The 23,070-nt window shown below is 51.0% G+C and overlaps 1 protein-coding gene across 2 annotated transcripts in view; it reads right to left on the bottom strand.

Annotated features, from left to right (window-relative positions):
- Positions 1-22,064, bottom strand: part of LOC126534628 (acyl-CoA:lysophosphatidylglycerol acyltransferase 1-like) — a 156,196-nt gene extending 134,132 nt beyond the window's left edge. For both annotated transcript variants that reach the window (XM_050181897.3, XM_050181898.3), the window contains exon 1: positions 21,766-22,064. In XM_050181897.3, coding sequence (XP_050037854.1) covers positions 21,766-21,900 — 135 coding nt within the window. In that variant the 5' untranslated portion in view covers positions 21,901-22,064. The remainder of the gene's footprint in view (positions 1-21,765) is intronic.
- Between the last annotated feature and the right edge of the window lie 1,006 nt (positions 22,065-23,070).

Genomic DNA, 23,070 nt, shown 5'->3' with positions numbered 1-23,070 from the left:
ATTTTCAGGTTGGGAAACTACTGGTCTCAAAACGGCGTCCCTGGCGCGCCGTCGACATCATCGTGACGTCATGACGCAGGAGAAAACTGCTTCCCGCAGCAAAACATTAAGGGTAGGTGGGATGATGATGTTCCTAAATAATAATAATAATAATAATAATAATAATAATAATAATAATAATAACACTTAAGACCTCTGCACGCAGTTTCGTATGCCCTCGCGTGGGGCGCATCTGGAGCAGTCGCAGAAATGATGAGGCCACATATTTATGATGACGTCACGACGTACCACCCTCCCGGTATCGAAACTGGCACCGCACTCAAAAGAAAAAGAGCTCCTGCGCTAGAAATGTTCGAAAGAAAAAATTAATTTAATAATTATGGGGTTTTACGTGCCAAAACCACTTTCTGATTATGAGGCACGCCGTAGTGGAGGACTCCGGAAATTTTGACCACCTGGGGTTCTTTAACGTGCACCTAAATCTAAGTACACGGGTGTTTTCGCATTTCGCCGCCATCGAAATGCGGCCGCCGTGGCCGGGATTCGATCCCGCGACCTCGTGCTCAGCAGCCCAACACCATAGCCACGAAAGAAAAAATTCTAACGCTTGACATAATTTTGTTAGAGAAGGCGGCCGGCCAATGGCCGAACGAGAAGCTCCGCGAATGCGGTCCCTCGTTCGTAGAAAAGACGTATAACATAAATTATTTATAGAGCGCTCCGGCACTTGCCAGTATATTTTGTAGGGTTTCGAGAGCGCGCAGCTTCGTTTAACGCCAAATAGTGACAGGTCAGAAATTTGACGTCACAGTAGGGCATTAATAAATGCGCGGTCGAGTTCGTTGACCAAATACATCAGACCGATCGGCCGGGGCGGTGACAAAGCTTTTCAACGCAGTTGGCACCGCAGAGCAATCTGCGCATAGAAACCCCTGCAGAAGACGGCGGATGTTGCGGGCGATCTAGTTAAACCCAGGTGTACGTGCATTGTTCCTCCCCCATTGTGTTTCGCGCGTTCTTCGCGCGGCTCGCTTGCTTCCTGCGTCAGAAGGGCGGACGTGCATAAAGCGAAAAAAAAAAAAAGTTTTGCAATGCCCGCCCCTTACGCCGGAATGATAGAGGAACACTGCACGCATTGCTATACTGTATTGTTTCCTGCCGCATTCTTTCTTTGTCTTCGCTTTGTCTGTGCGTATATCAAATGCCGGCCGCGGCGGCCGCACTTCGACGGGGGCGAAGTGCAAAAAAATACGCCCGACTACCGCACACTGCACTCTAAGTTTACACCCTTTGGAGTGTGTATTTGCCACACAACGATAATCGTCATCTGTCTTGCTTGCGTTTCCTTTCTTGAAAACGTCGCGCCCGCCACTTTCCTATCGGGAATGCTATGTCATGCTTATAACGCGCATGCCGTTCGTTACTGGAAAGTACCGGGCTCGCCGCGTTGAAGAAAGGAAATGCGGACAAGACAGATGACGATCACAATTAGAAAAATTTACACCCTTTGGGGCTGATCTTGTCCCACAATAATCGTCATCTCTCTCTCTCTCTCTCTCTCTCTTTGCAACCGTGCTCGCTCCCTGTTCTTATAGGGGGCCGGACATGGTCAAACATGGTAGGCGCCAAATAAGCATCCCCTCGCCTCCCACTGTCCGAGTCTCGCCACGCCATTTGTGGACCACACACGTGTCGAACGCGGGGGCGCCATAATCGCGAGCAAGCGCGAAAGCTAATTGCGAAAAAGATTGCGGACTGGTAAGCCTTATAGCTCCCGGTGAGCGCAAGTTCGAGCTTGATGGATTGCACCTACGATACGGCAGAGCGAACTCTCTCAAATGCGACCACTGCGCCACCCGCATCGCCAAACGAACCACAGAGCCACGCATCTGTGGACCGCCGAGCGAGAGGCTAAATTTAGCTCCGATTACGTCACGCGCGGCGCGACAGCGGCGCCCTCTCCTGCACGCGACGCATGCGCGGTGGGGCGATGGCTTCTTCGCTCTGCACAACGATATCCAAAGTAAACCGCGTGCATACACCAAAAATATCAAGGCGATATTACTACTGCACGTTTCCGTTGCATACGTGTAACGGTACGTGCAGTTTTAGCAACCGACCCCTTTAGGCTGATCCAGACTGAGACATTTGGCGTCAAAATTAAACCGAATCGAGAAATTAGTTAAAGCGAAATTCTTCTATTAGACGCGTCAAAAACCACGATGTCACTGTGACGTACGCCCGTAGTGCGGGACTCCGGATTCATTTTGGCCACCCGGGCTTCTTCATCGCGCACCCAATGCACCATACGCGGGCACTTCTTTTTTTTTTTTGGGGGGGGGGGGGGGGCATTTCGGCCCCGTCGAGATGGGGTCGCCGCTGCCGGGATTCGATCGCGCAACCTCGCGCTTAGCAGCGCTCAACGCCGAAGCCACTAAGCAACCACGGCGCACAAGAAATTTTATATCGCCAATCCCTTGGCGCGTACTAGTGACTTTGCAAAATATGAATCTGTAACTAGCTAAAACCAAATGCAGTGTCTCATTTACTTTATGAAATCGAATTGCAAAGACACGAAGGCAAGCCTCTCAGAACAGGCAAAGTCAAATCAATCCGCACGCAGCTCAGAAAGAAAAAAAAAAGAAAGAAAGAGCACGAAAATACCAAGGACCACTTCTTTGTCCTGTTGACCCTTGTGACTATTATTGAATATACCATTGTTATTCTCTGGGACAAAGGGCACGCCATAAAAACAGCAGGTCGGATGTCAGGTACCAGCGTCACGCGGAAGCGCTTATCCGGACGCGTTGCAGTAGCGCGTGAAATACGACGCCGCCCCCAGCGCGGTGTTCGCGACGTGGGGGACGTACACCACCAACGCGTGTGTGTGACCGGTGGAGCGTATCAACGGCAAGGGTCACCGCCGTGTCGCGCACACTGTGCAGTAGGCGACCGCGTAGCGCAATACCGCGATGCCGAGCTACTCACACTAGACACACACACAGCCGTCCTCTATACTATACCTCGCCGCAGCATACGGGGTGCCACGGGCTCTCAAGGTCGCAGGCATGGGCGTGCGGCAACTTTCGAAGCTTTCGAGTATAACGTATCGAATATGGTGTCCCATTCGGCACGGCCTTTCAATCGGGCGATAGCGATTCGCAAGTCAGAATATCCTTTCTTTTTCGAATAGTTTTCCGATATTTCGAAACGTGAAATGCGCACAGTCAAACGAATTTGAAGTAAAAAAATTACGATGAATTTTGTCCCCGCACGCGGGCGTAGGCAAAAGGACAAAAAAAAATCGCTGTTCCGCCCGGAAAGGGAAGCAGCAATTGCGATAACAGATTAGTAGATAGCTGTACGAAGTAAGGATAGTAGTTTTATCGGCCGTATAAACTTGTAAACATTCGCTTGCTAACTAAATTAACAATGATAGAATGTGTAAGCGTGTCTCAACGAGAACGTTCCGGGGTAAGGAATCGCGGCAGCAGCAACCGAATTGGCCTCCGTGCATCTCTCGCTTCAACGCGAACGAAACGTCGAAAGGACAGCGCAGACGAAGCTGCCGGCACTACGCGCACTCTGCAAACATCGAAGACCGCTTTGAAGATGAGGCCCAGGCGGGCGCGCACTTTGGTCACGTCGCAGACCGCTTTCAAGACACACGAGCGCCGGCAACCCGTCCTTACGGCGTCCGCCAATGCGTCTGCTACGACGTCCACGATTCGCGTGGCGAGCGCCGCAGTAGACGCCGCGGTTGTCTCCACTCTGCACGGAGCGGCGGGCGACGAGGACATCGAGGCACCCTATCAGCCGCCGGAGAAGAACACTCCTCCTCCCTCGCTTGACCCACCGCCTTGCGCGCGACAGGAGAGCGCACGCATCCGGTCCGCTTTCCTCGCTCGCGCACGCGAGATTAAACCGCGTTCGCCGGCTCACCTTCATACGCTTTCACTCACACGGAACCTAACGGCGACGGCGACGGCAAAAATGCGGCAGGAGTGTCCGTACAATTGCTATCGCAATAAAAAAAAACATGAGGACTTACGCAGCGGAGCAGGGTACGTCGCTAAGGGAGCCAGGCTTACCCGGCAATGCAGCGATCGTTCGGCCTCTCCGAGGAGGGAGAAGGAATGCACTTTATTGCCGTCTACACAGGTCCAAGTGGCGCAGTGCGCACCTTTCGCGTCACGCTCCTAATCCCGAAGGTGCGAGATGGAATCCCGGCCCATACGGCGCATGCGCCGCATCATACGGCGGGGCGAGACGCGAGAACGCACCGTGAATCGGGTGCACGTTAGGAACCGCAGTGTGGTCAAACGTAATCCGGAGTGCCGTATACTGCGGGCCTGCCTTATAAACATATCGCAGTCTTGGCACGTAAAACCCAGAAACTCAAAATGCCTAACTATATACGAATACCAGCGTGCGAGCATAGGTTTATATCACTCGGGAAAATGGCTGCTCGCTAGTCGAAAACTGCGCCAGGAGTATTAGATATCCGACGCGACTCGGTGTCAAAGATTACCACCTGCACAAGCCCAGTCGCAGGCAGAACGGGATGACGCAACAACTGCAAAGGGAGGCGAGGTTTCCGTGTATACCAGCTGCAGGCGCCCTGACGAAAAAAAAAAAAAAACGTTCTCCGTTGCGCGATGATCGCTAGCGAAGCAACTGTGAAACTGCTTACGTTTACGCGTTCATTTAACCGATACATTTTACAGCAACAGCGGAGACGGACGAACCCGGAAGTGCACAGGAAGACGTGTTCTTTTATCACGTGCGATCCCGAGGGGAACAAGTTCTTTTATGCTGATCACGAGGTCACGGGTTTCACTCCCGGCAGCATGGGCCCATTCGGATTGAGACGGAATGCAAACACACCCATATATATATTGTAACGCAGCAGTTATCACGACGTTTATTCCGCATCAAAGATTGGGCGAACCGACCACGCCCACAGCACGGAGCACACTCGAGAGCCAGCCCCACAAGCGATGACGAAGAACCCCACATGATGATGATCATGTACACATGACAAAGAATAGCTTATAAATTCCCCACAATAATATATATATATATATATATCATTTCGTTTTAACCGAGCCCAGACTACGTGACACCGTAATAGGCATAATCGCCTGATGGCATGCAGCGGCGAAGGCAACAAAACGTGCCCGACCAACCACAATGTCATTAGCGAGTGAAATTCTATGCATATGCGAGCGACGTAACTCCCGAGCATCCATTACCTCGTGCGGCAACGCGAGGAAATGAAGCCATTCAGGGACAAGTACCGGCGTAAGACGTTAACGTCGTTCTAAAACTGCCGGGTGCGGCCACGGGCTAACGTTATGTACGAGACACACTTAGATCGCTGTGAACCCGAGGAAAGGAAACAGAGGGCCCGATTGTTTGTTAGTTCTATCATAAGAAGCCAACAAAGACACCAAGGACAGCATAGAGGAAATTACAAGTAATCATTAATTGAGCTAACTAAATTGTAAATTAATCAAAGCGAACGTGGATGAAAAAACAACTGGCCGCACGTGAGGCAGGAACCCGCGTACGTCTTCGCATTAGGCGTGCGATGCTCTCAACAATTAAGCTACCGCGGCGCCGTCTCCTCATCGACATTCTGGGGTATTTATGTTTATCTACTAGAACTAAACAACCTGGGAGTGTGAGCCAGCGTCACGCCCTGAGGAGCTTTGCATGCACTGAATATGTAAATAGTTTCCTTCTCGCTGCTCTATTCCCTCTTCCTGAAATCTCTCTATCTATCAACATCCCCGACTCCAAGTCTGCCCCCCTCCACCTTTCCCCCGTTTTTTTTTTTTTCATCATCATTTTATTATTATTATTTTTACCCGGTGACTGCTGTTCAGCTGTCAGCAGACGAAGCCAGGCACACAGTGCGGTCAGCAATAATTTATTTACTGACATTTAGTTTCCTCGTAGAATGTAAAAAAAATAAACAATCAATTACTAGCACCACTTCTCATAGGGAGCTTGCATAGTGAGCCACGCCTTAGCCTAACCTGCTTTCCCATCCCCAATTCACGAAATAGTCCTCGCACCGTAACGGGAATACGTGAGTCTCTCGCTCTCCCTCATTCATCGCAGACCAGGCATGCACCATCCTGGATCGATTCCAGATTCCGCAGTGTTGTGGAATTGCGACGTCTCGGCGCTTTAAGCCGATCAGTGGCACCGTAGCTGCCCTCTGCTAGCCAATCAAAGCTGGCAAGCAGGTGCAATCGAATTCGGCAATATGGCACGCTATGAAAGCCTCCTGCCTGAATAGCAAACCAGTTGCGCTGGAAGCGATATATGTATACAGCGACGTCGCATCCGATCAGAAATACCGTGCGGGGGAACGCTCCCGTCTGGCGCGACCGTTCTTAACAAATAAAAACTAACAAAACCACAAATGTACTTTTTTTTTTCTTTTTTTTTCCCGGCCCATATGTGTCGCTGTCTCCACGTTTCGTGCCGCGTTGTTTTTTTTCGTTCTCGCACCACCTTTTTCAGAGTGTCCTTCCTGCCTCTTCTCTCCGTGCCTTCTGTTCTTGATTTTTTTCATCGCAGCGGGACAGTTTGAAGTTTGCATCGGAAGGTGAGACAGTTAAAAAGCCATCACCCATTTCGCTCGGTTTTATTTTGTCCTTTCTCCACAGCGAACGTAATAAATCCACGACCAGCAAATAAGCCCAATACACTCGGTCGACACTGCAGGGGAAAGTGATGCAGGCACGCGTTGACGGAACGCACTGTCGCAAGATAACGGCGGCGGTAGGAGTAGAGAGAGCAGACGAAACAGACGATACGATTGTCGAGATTACGAGGGAGAAACGCGAGTCGGGCGGGTTTTGCAACGTGCCGAGCAGATATTTAAATTAGAGTAACGGAAAGCGTGCCAAGGGAATCGACACGCGCTGTCAAGGACGGAGAAGGACTAGATGGTGCGACGGAGACTATATAGGAAATTCCCAGGCACAGCACGCATGCACTCAGATGACGAAAGACAAGGCTAACTAGGCGTCGCTGGGAGAGGCGTCCGTCCTGCAGGGGAGGGTCACGGTGACGATGAAGACGTCGGCGGTGTTTGGAACGCACGCCAAGTTTTTTTAGCGGGTGTACACTCGGCGCAGTAAATGCAACATTGCGTGCACTTGGTAAGATGTCCGCGCGCAGAGGGAGGTCGTTCGCGCAGCAGTTCACAGCATATAACATGCCCTGAAATCGATGGTCACTCAAAATGATGCCTACGGAATGGAACGAACCGTATTGAGTAGACGTAACCGAGAGACCGGCACAGAGAACACAGCAAAACAAACGCGAGGTTCTTTTAGCCTAAACAATCTCGTCGAGGGGCCACTTCGGCGGGGGTGGCAGCAGAGAGGTGGGATGGGGGTATGCCGCGGCGCGCCCCCTTCTCCCCTCCATGACCACGCTCACCCCATCCTTTGCGTTCTGTCACTATGTGAAGTCTCTACTGCATATATGCCTCGATGAGGGCACTGTTTTTGCAGGCTACCGTGGACACGCCCTTTGTTAAAAGAGCTCAGAATTCCGCGTGCAGTAAAACACGCAGGGTTGCTCCTCAGCTCCGTATGTACAGCAAATGTCGGTGAAATACGACGAGGCAACGACGAACCGCTCCGACAACGCCTCAAAACACGGTACGAGCGGCGGACGTAACCGAAGAAATGGCACATTCGAGAAAGATAACTATCCGCATCGCGGAACCCTTCACGACAAACGAACGTCTCGCAACGCATGTTCTCCTTTCATTATTATTCTCTTACGCCGTCGAAGGGCAGCGTGCCCTTTACGTGCGCAGCCTTTACTCTGAAACAAAAACTCCCGCCGCGTCCCAGCTGTCAAGTTCACAGCGGGAGGAGCGCGCCGTTTCCACGCTGGGCGAGCAGCTAGTTCGTGCCCCGGCGTCTCGGGCGCGCAGCGTTTCGCAGCGGTTTTTCAGCGGGCACGCGATATATGTGTGTGTGCGCGCGATACACTCGCCACGAATCCGAGAGGCGCGAACCCAGCGCGGCGGCCGCCGGCTGTACTCGTTCCCCCGTCTGATGCGAGCGTGAGTCACACCGACAGCGATTGCTCCTCTCCACGCGGGCCCGGCTGGGACGCACAATGTCAACAGATACACCTGCCGCCGGTAGAGAAAGATGAATAGCACCTCGGTCCCAGTTTTTTTTTTTTTTTTTCGCTCGCTGCTGCCACCGGCGCTGGGAAAAAAAGAAAACGATGTCGCTGCTGCAATACGAACGGGCGCGTTGCACTATATATACTTCACGGAAGCGGGGGGGGGGGGGGGGGGGGGAGGGGGGGCATTCTCAGTATCGCGGACAACGCAGCCGCTGTCTGTCTGTAACAACCACACGTACGGAAATATACAGTCGATTTGCGCGCGTGAAAAGTGGATGCAAGGATGCGTTCGGCGTATTCGTGACCCCGTTTAATTCGACGTGTCACCGCGCAGAAAGCTGACAAACATGCCCGTGTAACATGCCCAAGGCAATCCTGGGCACGTTACACGGCTGAGACCCGGCGCTACGTAGAAGCTACGAAAGAAATGAGTGTCTCTTAACAGGTGACTCGAACATTTGCCCCAAAACGCATTCAAGTATAGACAGAAACTGTAAAGGCCAACAGCGTCAGAGTGAATCCCGACATAAAGCCTGCCCGTACAGCATAACGCCGGCTCACACGTAACCCCTAAAGCACACAGAACGCTTAATGCTATGCGTGGCGCGTGAAGGTATTCGGCCATCGGATATGTGGCACGCAGTTTGTGCGCACTGTGCGCAACACAACAAAAAATCAAACGCATAAACACCGTCTCAAACATCATTTACGCAATCATACAAGGTCCATATATATATATATATATATATATATATATATATATATATATATATGCCTACAGTCTGTCAGGTGTGCATTTTCTTTTAAGAACCACGGCGGTGGCCAAACGGCGGCGATAACAACGGCTGGACAGCTGGCATTCGTCGCAGAACCTTGAGCACGAACCGTCCCCCACGACCACGTACAGTCAGTCTGAACGAAAAATTACCCGATCCGTCGGACCACGAGCCGGACAGATGGCTCCTTTGACAGGTGCAACCTGTCGCAACCTTGTCGTTGCTCGAAAGTATACGGATGGACACACGCCTGTCTGGCGCTTGGGGGGTGTCACTCCGGGGAAACGCTGCACCAGTTGTTACCGTTCATTTATGTGCGTACACATTTTCGAAACTTTTTTTCCTCCTTAATTGCGCGAATATTAGAAGAGAAAAATGAAGGTTAAGGTTTCGTTTCTCGGTTTTTTTCCGTGGCCGAAACGCAAGCGTCGGTACGAATTCGAACCATCTACTTGGGTAGTCGCGGCTCAGTAAACGTCCTCGAAACTTGCTGTTTTCCGTCTTTGGCTCTGTCAGCATACAACGTAATCCATGGTTACAGATGGAAAAAAAAAAGAGGGATTATTGGCCCGAGCAGACGTCGTCAAACCCAATGACGTCGAGGCAAGCTGGCGCATAGTACATGCTGGTGCATAGTACACAGAAACGCAATTTACTACCAGTGCAACTAAAATTGGTATATTTTGCTTTCTCTTTGTTGTCCGTTTAAATTACGAGACCCACGGGACGTGGCGGCGTTCCAACGGACAGCTCTCGCGCGAAGCCACGGAGACGAGCAGCCGTGCCAGAGTATACCCGAACAAGGCGGTCGCGAAGACATATCGTGCATCCTATTATCGCGCGTACATTGTTTCGCATTTTTTAAAAGCAGACCGAACTTGTTTTCCCCGGATTATCGCAGTGATGGATTTGTCGCTCGCACGTCGTGCTGCCACGCTTCTTGTTTACGGAATCAATTCCCCGACGTGCTGTATATAGCGCCACAATATGGCGGCCACGATGACGTCAATGCAAACTATATCCGCGCGACGCATCCCAAAGCTGCAGCTTCGACTGCTGAAACCTGACGTGTCGCGAACTTGCGTCGAATCTGCTTTGCGGCTGCCACGCGTCGTAATCGCACGCGGAAACGTATGTGCCTTTGGGCTCCTGCATTATGTAGGTACACTCACATAACGCGCTTCCTGTATTCACGACACAAGTGCTTTTTTACCCGCCGTGGTTGCTCAGTGGCTATGGTGTTAGGCTGCTGAGCACGAGGTCGCGGGATCGAATCGCGGCCACGGCGGCCGCAATTCGATGGGGGCAGAATGCGAAAACACCCGTGTGCTTAGATTTAGGAACCCCAGGTGGTCGAAATTTCCGGAGTCCTCCACTACGGCGTGCCTCATAATCAGAAAATGGTTTTGGCACGTAAAACACCATAATTTTTTTAAGTGGTTTTTTGCGGCTAAAACATTCTTCGAGGGGTCAAGGCGGGCCGCGGCGGTCGCCTGCCTGATGCCTCATGACGTCAGCGTCACAGTGCGATTGTAAATTAAATTCCGGTGTTTCAAGCGCCAAAGCCCGACCTGCACGATTAAGAGGCAACGCCGCAGTTGTTCCGTAACTGCGGATTAGTGTTGACCATCTGGGGTTCCTTGAGGTACAACACCTAAAGAACACGAGCGCTTTTTGCATCGTCGTCCCCATCGAAATGCGGTCACCGCGGCCGGGATGGAAGCCTGCCAAAACTATAGAGCGCAGCGACGGGACGCCAGAGACAGTGGGCGCTACCGCGAACACTGTCCCCATTGTTGCTCTGCTCCAGAAACGTTCCCCGCCGTGGTCCGGGCGGGTACACACCTCACTGCAAATTATTAACCGACAAGGCAACACGCATCGGATTCCCGTTTTCTTTCTCTTTTTTTTTTTTCTGAGTTCTTTGTGTTCGAAACGCACTTCTCAATGATCATGAAAGTTATCTTCGCCACTCGAGTAGACAACGCCTTCTCGAAACGGTTATTTCCTTTCAGTTAGTAATCCGCAAGTTCTCGTTTCCCGCGCGATTTGCACCGGCTCCACGCTGGAGGTCAGCTAGGAGTAAGTACGGCTGCGGCCGCATGACGTCATTGATAGCGTGCGGAAGACGTCTGTGACGAATTACTACCAAGAACAGCCAGCAGCTAAACCGGTATAGCACTTCCGCGGGGTGCGTGAGCTCGCTTGTGCAGCGATAGGCTGTCTCGGATGTACGCGAGTCGCCCAGATTGCCATCCCGCTGCGAAAAGTGTTTGTATTTATTATTGTTTTTTGTTGTTGTTATTGTTCCGCTGACCCGGTAAAACACAAAAGTCGGGGCTTGTACTACGTGTAGCATGCGCGTCCTCGTCTCGCTCGTTTGTCCGTATACCTGTTAGCGGCAGCAGAACAATGCGCCATTCTAAACCGGCTCCTTCGGACGCGCGCACTCGATTCAGCGTTTACTAAGCTTTGCGTGCTTGACTTGGCCTGCCTCCGCCGTTTCCGTGCCGTTCACCATTCCTCGTAACCCCGCGGTCTTGCGCGATGACCGACGCAATTAACGCTTGGTTACTCCCCGCGATGCATCATCCCACACTAGTCTGACCTTTCTCGTTCTAAGCCAATTGTTACAGCTGCCACCAGTTGTTACGAGCTGGTACCAGTTGTTACGGGGACGTGGTTTGGGCGTCCTTCAACAGCGTCTGCTTGGAGATCGAATCACACTGAACGCCGTCGAGGGTTCGGCAGGGAAGACGAGACGATGTGAAAACAAATAACTTAAGTTTAATACATTGCCACGGGAGAGCGGTGCGCGCGCTCCGAGACAAAGAGTGCACAAAGGTTAGGCGTGCGCGCTCCTGCACGCAAGGGCCGACAAGATCTGTTCGCGGCGTCTCGCTGGCCTTTTTATGCCCCACGCCATCCGGGTAACCTCATTCTCCCTTGCCCCCTGGTAGAGGGCCTTGTCAGCACAATGGTCACTGGTCAACCCACACAGAGGAATACGGAGAACGCCCACTCCATGGTGTAGAGGTGGCGAGCCGTAACTCCCGTCGCGCCAACACACTGGTCCATCCATACACAGGAATTGGGAGAGAAGCCACTCCCTGGCGTACAGGGGGTGAACGTAGAACAAAGGAGAGTATGATTGGCACATGGAACCTAATCCCGTCGCACACACCCGACGGAGAAGTATTTTCACGCTGACGAGCGTGAAGATTTCGCACGTGGTGGTGGTGATAACTTTATTGCACACAGGGGAGTTGCGGACACGCAGGTCCTTGGGCCCCCGCACGGCCCCACTGCACTCAAACGTTCATGTCCCGAAGGCTCATGACGCTGGCAGCCCGGCCTGTGGCGATGGCTTGCTTGGCCGGGTCCTCGGAGCGCTGTCTCGGGCGCTCGGCATCCGTTTCCTTCGTCGCCGCACAACAGTGAATGGCAACACTATATACACACGTGGCGCCATGCGACGGCGGAATCGTCCACGAGCACGGCTCGCTCCAGAATCATTTCACCGGCCTGAGCTATAGTGACGAAGGGTGCGTGCGAGTGGACGCGACGGCGAAAGTCGCCGACGGTGCACCTTGAGTGGACGCGAGTGTGGAACGTGAGTGATGTGCCGGTGAGTTGTACGAAGTCACTCTACTTTCAGCACACTGAATGCCTATCGGGAAAGACAGACGAGTATACCACGTTAAGACAACCCGGTTGACTTCTCGATTTCGTGACACGCTCCATATATCCTAACGCGGCCGGTGAGTTTAGCCAAGCGCCCACGAAACGACCGGCACTTATTCCGACGACCTTGCGCCGCTCGGCCCCAGAGCCCTCCCGCACGCTAGCCAGATGTCATCGAAGCTTCGTCCATCATCGTAGGTGTTCGCCCCGTAAATGAAGTCGCCTCGTCTTCCGAGACCGGCGCTTACACATATGCAGAGTAGTGTTGCCCCCTTAACTGCCACAGGGATCTTTTTTTTTTTTCGCTTTCTGATTAATACACGCGTACGACCCCGCAGGCGTTCCCAGAGGGCGCCCTTCGACACAGCTGCTCCAGCGAAGCGTGAAAAACGCGGCGAAATGAACGCATAGCTGCGCAACGGCGCGCGTTACGTCAGAGCCACCTCGGAAGGGCGACGCCAACGCAGCTAATGGACCGACAGAAACGTAAAATAAATAAATAGCAAGGCGTCGATACGGGAGACGAACGAGCCGACACAAACGCAGGAAGACACAACGGCGCCTGTCCGGCTGTGGCTCGAATGGGCTTCACGGAGCTGCGGTATACGCTGACGTCATGCGTCAGCGGCGCGAAGCGAAGTGACGGAATGGGGCCGCGCCTGATGTAAGCCAGCAGCAGCAGCAGCTGGGAGCAACGCCGCATAAGCCTACCTAGTGTTAATCCGTCATCAGCGTTCGCTAGAAAAAAAAAAGGAAAAGAAGTGACAGCCCCCACTACGCCTCTACATGTCCAGCCCCCCCCCCCCACACACACACACACCTTTCCAGTTCTTTTTTGTTACTTTCTATACTTGGCAGCTCTTCCTGCACTCTTTCTGGTTTACGTCACCTATCTAGAGTGTACGCCTGACGACCACTCTCGAGTGCCCGATAGCGGCGGATTTCCACACACAGGCCCGTCAATGAAAATTTCTCTCGCAATTTCATGTTGCACCAGCGCGCAGTAATGAAAACGGTCGCGTGATGGGTTCACATTCAAACGCCTTTATAACAAAGTGCTCGGGGCATCCGAAACCACTCGTTGTACGGTTTACTCTGCTATAAATATCGCGCACCGCACCACTCACAAGTGAACCGCGAGGGAACTATAACTTCGTTATACCGTCAATTTCTTTGTTGAGGTGTTCCATGTTGTAGAGGCGTCCTGCTGTACACCGACAGAGAAAGAAAGCTCGTCGCTGAGGAATGAGACAGCATAGAACAGCTCGGACGCTGGTTTGACTGGAAGAAGAGTCGAGTAAGCGAGAAAATTTGTTTGTTTGTCCCACCAGGATCGCTTTCGCAGTCTTTTACACGTTTCTTGATTTTGCGAGTACGGAGAGGCAGCTGCTGTAGCGCCTTAACGACACTATAGACTGCCATCCCCTCTCAGAGGAAAACATACCATAACGTACAGTGATCACATGTGGTGTATGCACTAAAGGCAGCCACAGCGCTACTTCCCTACCTGCAGTCAACCAGGCTGCGAGATAGGTTGTGCTACAGTGACAGTGACGTGTGCAGACTCTGAATATACTGTGCGCCAATTTCCCTTTCCTTACTCGTCTTTCTACGTTCCCATCTCTTTAAATCACGTTTCCGCCAATCCAGGGCATACCAAACCGGACTTTCGCTCGTTAGCCTGCCTGCCTGTACTTCATTTGTTTCCCTCTCCCTCTCTCTTCGAGTAATACTTACCACGAAAACACGAAGAATTGCATCAACATGCGAACACATGAAGGCAGGGGTATAGCCAGGGAGTGGCAGAGCGGGCAAGCGAAACCCCGCCACTGAAATTAAACAGCATTACACTGTGTTTATGAGACCTGCCCAGACCCGCCATCTCCCCTCCGAAAAAATAAGCCTGGTTAAGCCCCTGTATATAGGGGGCTTACGGGCGCATTACAGCCTGGACGCGCCAATGCATGCGCCAGAGAGCAGACGACGCATAGCCTGGACGTCAGACGCGGTATTTTGCAGACGACAGTTACACGCGCGATCACAATGACCACGAAGAAACAGACGCCCGAGGAAATCGAAGCAGATTGACAGCGACAGCTGTGCACTGGGCGGCTCTACAGGAGCATCCGTCGGTGCATCCGTAGGAGGATAGAAGAGATTTGCTGCACGTGCAGGTAACGCAAGGCCACTCGACCCGCGCCCGTCCCGAGTAACAAACAAGCCGACATTATATAGCTATAGCAGCCCCGCGTACATATTTTCTCGGCTTGTACCGAAGAAAAGGAACGCGCACCTCTTACTTCCTGCAGCAGTTCGGTTACACAAGGATGAGCTGGGCAGATTTACCGGATAATCAGTCACCGCGGTTAAACAAAGGACTCAGGTTTACCGAGTCCTTTATTACTCAGGCTTACCTGCCTAGAGGGTATGCATCGAAGTCATCGTGACTATACGGCAAGCTGCGTTAGGCTTAGTGTTATCTAGATCGGCTTACGCATACGGCAGCGGCGGATATCGGACAACCATACATGGCTTGCGTGACGCCGTATTGTCGTCTAAGGCCCAAGCTTAGCTGCGTTCAGACAACGCGGAACTGTGCAACGATTAACGGCTTAAGTCTTGCTAGGAAGCAGAGACCACTATAAATATACATACGAACCTGCCTAGTTCTTCGTGCACCATTACAGGGGATTTCAACGCGGAAAGTTTCCAGCGATATAAATTCTGGAGAAAGCAACGACTCTGTTTCACTCCTGCGCAAGCGTATAACTAGTAAAGTCTCGGAGTCCTGTCAGCGAAATCATGTGCGCGCACAATATACAGGGTGCTCCAACTATCGTGTACCAAAAAGATTTAAAAATATGCAGCTGCTACGTAGCTGGGTAAAACAATGTTATTGTTGTTTGCCGTCGCTTGGAAATACTCAATTCCTTTTTTTTTTTCATTCCGCCTAATTAGATGATTAGTCTTAATTAATGAGAGAGAGAGAGAGAGAGATGCATAGAAAGGCAGGGAGGTTAACCAGATGCAGTTCCGGTTGGCTACCCTGCACGGGGGAAGGGTGAAGGGGATAAAAAGAAAAAGAGAGCGGAAGGGGGAAATAGAAAGAAATAGACACGAGCAAGACCAAACCGCGTACACTACAGAGCGGTATAGGGGGCGGCGTTCTTACAGTCTATCGTGAACTTCTCAAGTATTATAATTAGATGAAAAGTGTCAATGAGAAAATCGTAGAGCGACATGAAAAACTCCCGATAAAGCTTTGTGTTGCACAATACGGGCTACATAAAGGTGTTATTTAGAGCGTAAAAGAAGCCCGTGAATACACACAAAGTGCCTGGAGCGGCCACTCGAGCGGCAATTTCCCGTGTATACGGGCCGATACAGAGGGTAAAGTGCAGTCTAAATACGTAGGAGTCTTTGCGTGGATTGGATAGTCATCGTAGACAATATTGCGCCCGAACTTTTTAAGGTTTGCCCTCGGCACCCACATTTCCATATATACGTAGACGCTATATAAACGATTGGCAACCTCTAGGCGCAGCAACACAGGCGCTAACAATCTTGGAATAGTGGAAACAGGCAACACTGTTTCTAGATCACAGGGAGCTTTTTTTTTTTTTTTCTGCCCCATGCCGCTGTCGATTTCGCCTGCTTCCGGAGTTTACGTGAATAAAGTTGCCCGAAGCAATTACGTTACATCTATACTTGTATGACACTGCATGCCAGCTATTAGCAGGGTGGCGCAAGTACCAACACAATTTATTTTTCTGCGTGCACATATTAAAAGTCTTACGCCGCCCCGTCGTTCAACAAGTTTAAAACATGCTCACGGACACATTTCTTTTCTCGTACAACTTGACGCAGCGTTCGTGAAATCGTAGCACGAGGTCCTGCTTGTAAACTTTACAAGAAAGTTAGGGAATGATGGCAGTGCCGGAGCGTTTTCGCATTGAGCAAAGCACGAGGTCGCGGGATCGAATCCCTGCCGCGGCGGCCGCACTTCGATTGGGGCGAAATGAAAAAAAAAAAAAAGATAAAGAAAGCGCCCGTGTACCACGCGTTGGGACACGTAAAAGAACTGCAGGAGGCCGAAATTAATCCGGAGGCCCCGACTACGGCGTGTCTCAAGTTATGGCACGCAAAACCCAAAAAATATGCTTTCTTTTTCTTTAATTCTGGCCCCACGCGGAATCAAAACCGCGACCTAGCGATCAGCAGCTTACTGGGCGGATAATTAAGGCGAAGGCTAAGAATAACAAAGCAACGTCGCATCGCTTCACCATGAAAATACCGTGACCTGATTCACAGTGTGGACTAAGCCCGAGTACGCCGGGCGCGACACATATTTAGGAGGGGGAAGCTTTCAGCGAGGTCCTTTTTTGCCATATCGTACGTAAAAATCTGGAACGGTCTTCATTAGGCGATCGCTAGACCAATGTGAACGAAATTTAACACATTTAAAGCAGTCACAGTGTGTCGTCTCTTAGCGTGATGTGTATTTAGACCCTGAGCATTTCACGGAAGTGGAAATAAGAAAAAAAAAAACGCTAGGACGAAACGTGAACTTCAACTTTTATTGCACCCCAAAACACTCCACACACAATTCTATAAATACTATCTGTTGGGTGTTTTGTACAGGATGTGGCTAGTTTTCATGACAGTGTTGTTTAAGTAAACTTCGTGTTGTCTTTTTTTTTTTTTCATGCTGAAAATGTTCGTTTCGACCAATGTTGCCAACAATAGAAGAAAAATTGTCCTAGTTAAAAAAAAAAAAAAGAGAAAGGTGTCCCCGACACTTTTCAGAATACGACACCTACATTTCAATTAAATGCGGCAAACGGCATTCGAGCCAATTCATAATTATGTGCACACAAAGCACTTCCGCGATTCACGTTCACTCGTGTGTGAAGCACCAGTGACGACCCTCCCGTTCAGGGCAGCACCGAAATTCGTGTCGTCCGACATATATGGGCCGCCAAACGCAGCCCGCTACCCCACACCAAAGCATCGCGAAATGTAGACACTGCGGTCAAAGCGACATCTTCCAAGGTTCAAAACACAACACCGGCGACTATGAGCAAACTGCACCGAAGCCGCAAAACGTGCCTGGTATATCATATTCAACGTAAAAGGAAGAAGTATCCTTCCTTGTGACAATGGTCCTAGTGTGCAATGCACAGTGTGGAAAGGTCAGAAGTTCAGACGTGAGCCATTCCGAAACCACTCGAATAGTTCGTTTCATTTCCAGTTTAACCCGCTCTTGGAACAGTGGCTTAATTCAGGCTCAACTTCGGATTACCCCGTGCGCATATGAACAGGCTGCACAGCGATTTCAGGTCGCACTTGTGCGTAATTACGAGTAAAAGGCGTTTGCTGCTGTTCCCGTTTCTATTTGTAAGCACTGTACGAACAAATCTGGCGCATATGGCTACTGTTAAGATACTATACACGGAGAACGAATTCACTCGAAATATAAGTATGTTACGCCACACAAGGAGCACAGTTGACTTATGAATGAAAGATATCTTGCAGCAAGGATTTTTGTTTTTCTTGTTTTCCGAGTCCTGTGACGCATCTACCGACTTATAACACTAGTGAAAACACTGGGAGAGCGAAGTGATGGATTGTTTAGAGCAGGTATCATGAGGAGTACTTCTCTCCCTCCTGCCCCCCCCCCCCTTTTTAAATGGGAAATAAAATTCATTCATTCATTCATTCGTCAGGAGTACATGCCAGGTGTCGGGGAAACGCGTACTGTATACTGCAACGCTTTTCTTTAATTCCAGATGTCATTGTAAGATTAATTGTTGCCCTTTATGGCGGAACAGTATGGCAGCATGATTCCCTTTAATTGTTCTGTTATGTGTAACGTAGCGCCTTCTGTAAAATAATTTAACTGAGACGTAGCGTCATCATTGTAAACGGACGAACGTTCCTTCTCTGTCGTGTATTTCTTTTGCTTTTTTTGAACAAAATGTTAGTCTGCACAACAGTTTAAGAAGTTGCTGCATCCTCCTGAGGGCCCCTGTGCATTACATCACACACTGCGCTAAGCCATTCTCAAGGTAAACTGCAGGGAGCGACTACGTTACACATCCACCCCGGATATGTCAGATGCGTGCGCAACTCCGTGAAATTGGTTTAATTACGTTCTGTGGCGCCAGCTTCCGAGAAAATTGACGCTAATTTGACATAGCCCGTTGAGTCAAGAAAATCAACCGCGAAGTCCGCTTCGACATACCTCGAAATGAAATTAAAATCCAGGATGCACCCGTCAACATGGCAAACCAACACCGCGTGATGATGAATCTTGATTTCTGTGTTTGGGGAATGAAAAGCTGTCTTTATCGTATCACACATAGAAATGGTTTCTTTGTATATAAGCACAAACGTGGAGCTTTTGTCATCTAACAGTGGTATTCAACCAATAAATCAGGCTTTTTCCTTTTGTTCCGCGTTAACCTATCAATCAGTAATAAGAACAGACCCGAAAAGCGACACTGACACTGAGCTGTCTACGGGACTCGGGAGGATATGAAGAGGTACTTGCCAAAAAACTAAAATGCTTCTATTGCAAGAATAAGCAGCTCTCTCGCAAAATGCGACTTTCAAGACTAAATGTTTAGATTTTTCTACAGACTTGAGTAGTGCAGAAACGGCAACGATTGCCACTACGGTCGAACGCTTTTATAGCGAAGTGTTTGGGGCGTCCCAAATAATTCGCAATAGAGGTAACTTCGTTGTAAAGGTCGCACACCGCACAGCTCGCAATAGAAACCGGGACAGATATTTTTCGTTACAGAGATCACTTGGTTTTAGATGCGTTCGTTGGAGAGGCGCTCGACTGTGCTCCGGCAACTGAATCAACGGTCTTGAGCACAGTGCAGCTCCAAGACAATAGAAGGGGAGTCTTTTGTTTTCTAACGCCTCGCTGTGGGTTCCAGATGCGCTACGCTGTACCTACTGCTATACCAACTAGCCAAAATATCCCAAGAAATGCATGTAGTACATAACGCGTGATCAGGATGCCTGCAGGCCTCGCTGCCTTATAGAAAACTGGAACCGCCTTGTTGCCCGGAGTCTCGCACGCGTCGTCGAAGAACACGCTACGGCTTAGGGGCGGCTATCGAACAGCATTCAGGCACGAATGCAAGGGGGCTATATCAGGCGAGTCAACGCGCCACACAGTGGCCACCGATTCTGAAAACGAATGGGAAACGCGCACGATAAGGCAACAAAAAAGGATTGCCTCGCTAGCCCTCTTTGCCGATCCCCGTCTCTCCTCGGCGAGGTCGTCAAGTTGCATCGAAACGAACGGACCGAACAAAGGCGCACGAGACAATCGGCCCCGACGTAAATGCGCGTGCGCAAGCTAACCGGGAGAGCTCGACATGCAAGCACCGCATCGGCGTTCGTCGTCTGCCTTTGAAACGAGGCATAAAAATCGCCGACGGCAGCACCAGAAGGTCCGTTCCGAGGGCTCCAACACGCCGTGCGCTTTTGTGAAAGTCGCGTGCCGAGATGCCGCAGCTGTTCGGGACGCACGCGATGCCTTCCCACCGTCGCTCCATTTATTGTTTTTGCGTTTTCCTGCGCCGGTCCGGTTTCGATTGTTGCTTTGCACGGCGCACGTGTGCAGGGCCGGTACAGTTTCGGGTGATAAGAAGTAATGCAAGAAGAACCCAAGGCAACAACAATCGAGCGCTTCATTCGACCGCCACTGCAGTAACGACGGGCCAACGAAGAAAAAAAAAAAAGACGCAGAAAAGAAAGACAACGCGCGGACAGTACAGGAACGCCGGCCGGCGATCGAAGCGAAACACGCCTTCTGTCTTTTCTTTTTTGTTCCTTCCCGCATTTCGACCGCGTCAATCGGTCGATGTTCACGCGCTCGACGCTTGGAAAGTTGCGAAGGGAGACGTCGAATGATCGAACGACAAGACGCGTCATTTCGACTGTTAATAAGCTCGCTTGCTCGCCCGCAAGTGCGAGTCCTAAATTAAAGGGAGCCGAGCGTCTGTGTTTACCACGTGTGTTGTTGTTGGCGCAAAGCACGAAGCGTGAAGCGAAGGAACCGGGAAACAAACCTAAACACCCACTTACCCCAAAAAACACGTTCTTTCGGAGCGTTAGTGTTAGGTCACGTCTCTGCAGCGACTAACCGTGCAGGCAGTTTCCGTCTTAACTGACCCGCTTTTACATGCTGCGCCATACTATCCGATGGAAACAAATAGGTAGCGATTTCACGTCGCTGTGGCACCAGAAAAGCGCAAAGGATGTTTGACCTGGCGCTTTAGAGACGATCCCCGACTTTTCACAGCATAGAACGACACGCTCTTAAACCGAAAGCGCCGGCGGCAATCCAGTGCGAACCAAGCGGTCAGAGCATTATAGTTACAGAGCACATACAACCGACACACGTCAGTCGACATTCAGCAGCGCGAAGATAGAGATTATATATATATATATATATATATATATATATACTTGCCAACAGCATCGGCCTTCACCGGACAACCCCTATGCATTTTTCATTTCAAACGAAAGCACGTCTACAGACCGCTGCTGCCGACGATACACGCCACGGTATAGCCGCGAGTGCGAGACCGGAAAGACGATGAGGGTAGAAGACGACAGCGTCCTCGACAACGCATGGGCGATAGCAGCAGCTGAGAAAAAAACCTCGGCACTGCCGTCGCCGCTGTGTGGGCAAGAATGCCGTCCTCGAAGGCCGCTAAGGCTACGCCCGCTTGCGCGCTTACATTCATTCTCGCAAGCCACAGCTGAACTGAAAACAAAACCGACATCGCTAGGAACACAGCTTTTGCCGATGCCGGGATGTCACGACAAAGCGTGCGGAGAAAGGCTGCGGATGCTCGCGACAGGCGCGCAAGCGCCTAGGTGTGTGTATTTTGTCCCCCAAGTTTTCACGCCTGTGTGTTTCGGCTCTACGATAGCGGCAGCGTCCCGTAGGCGATTCCATCCCGCGCGAAGGATCCGCGTTCGTTTCACAAGCCGCTCTTCGCAGACTCGTACACACAGCGAAGGAGTTGTTGAAAGAGCAGCGATCCTATGCCGCAGCCGGCTGCGGCAGCAGAGCCGCATCGGAAGTAGCGGGGGAAGGACTCACATGAAGCGTTCCCGCGTTGTGGTGGAGTCCGCGGTTGGTCGGCGAACCGTTGTTGGCGGTGCCATATTTGCCGCCGTCTGCCGCCTTGGGCGGCAACGTCGCACCTCCCCGAGAGATCATTATTCCATCCTGCATTGACGTCGGGCTCACGGATGACCGTCGCGGCACATTCGGCGACCGCACGGGCAGCACAAGCGGCGGGCTCGTCGTACGCACACACACAGCGACGCAGTCGCCACCATTGAACGCGCTGCGCACGGCCGCAGACGCCGCCGGGGAGGGGAGCGCACTGAAGAGGAGAAAGTGGAGAAAGCGAGCTTGCCGGGCTCGCCGTGCGTGCACGCAGCCGATGAGAGAGCACTGGCGGCGCTGTCGTCGCGTGATGCCCCTCGCGATGCTTATGGCCGCACTCGAGTGAGAGGAGAACGCGAATGCGAAGGCGCGCTCTTTTTGAAATGCTGTCGTTCGTTCATTCATTTCAAAGGTTCGGAACTAACGTAAAAGTGGAAAACCAATGAAGTACTCAGACGATGCCACTGATCGTCACGACTTGTGCTGTAGGTTGCAACATGTATTGCATCAGTCATATTCACTCCTTTTTGCCACACTGCCCTATCTATCAGTCAGCATCGCTGAAAAGCACGACGCTGTACAGTGAGACGCCAATAAAAGAGCAACATCGACGGGTACGTAGATGTAGCTGTTTCAGTTTTTCAGTTTCAGGATCACGTGGATGTCTTGTTAGCCCTGCTCTGCGGCAATCGACTATTCCCTGTATAACTTGGTGTTTGGCTGTCACCACCAATAAACGTACACCCTCCTCCGCCTGACAAGTGCGAGTGAGAAGCGACAAAGTTTGAGCTTGTGCTCATGCACTGTGGGATACCCCTTATCTGTCGCGCCACTTTAGAAACGTAAACTACCCAAGAGGCACAAGTTGGCAACAACCTAGCTTAATACAGCTTGAGCAGGCTAGAAGTAACTAGAGCTATGTCAAGCTATATTTTAGACATATTCAAGATAATTAGCACTTGATGTCTCCAAGCCACTTGCTTCCAGCCAGTGTGAAGGCAATCAGAAAAAGTGTTGAATTTTCGAAGGGATTGCCACGGAACATCTAGGGAAGCCTCACTGAAAGGGGGGGGGGGGGGAGCGACACCATCAATTTTGTGAGTGCGGAAGTTGCCGGCATGCTTCGGAAAAGGTGAGGGTATAGTGGCGTTGATAGGGGATAGTTGCGTTGACACGGCATATGAAATTGCTTTATAGCGTAATCAGCCCCACAAATGCAGTGCGCACAAATTT

This window comes from Dermacentor andersoni, chromosome 7, assembly GCF_023375885.2.
Source record: "Dermacentor andersoni chromosome 7, qqDerAnde1_hic_scaffold, whole genome shotgun sequence".
Classification (NCBI taxonomy): domain Eukaryota; kingdom Metazoa; phylum Arthropoda; class Arachnida; order Ixodida; family Ixodidae; genus Dermacentor; species Dermacentor andersoni.
This window is presented reverse-complemented; position numbering and strand designations above follow the sequence as displayed.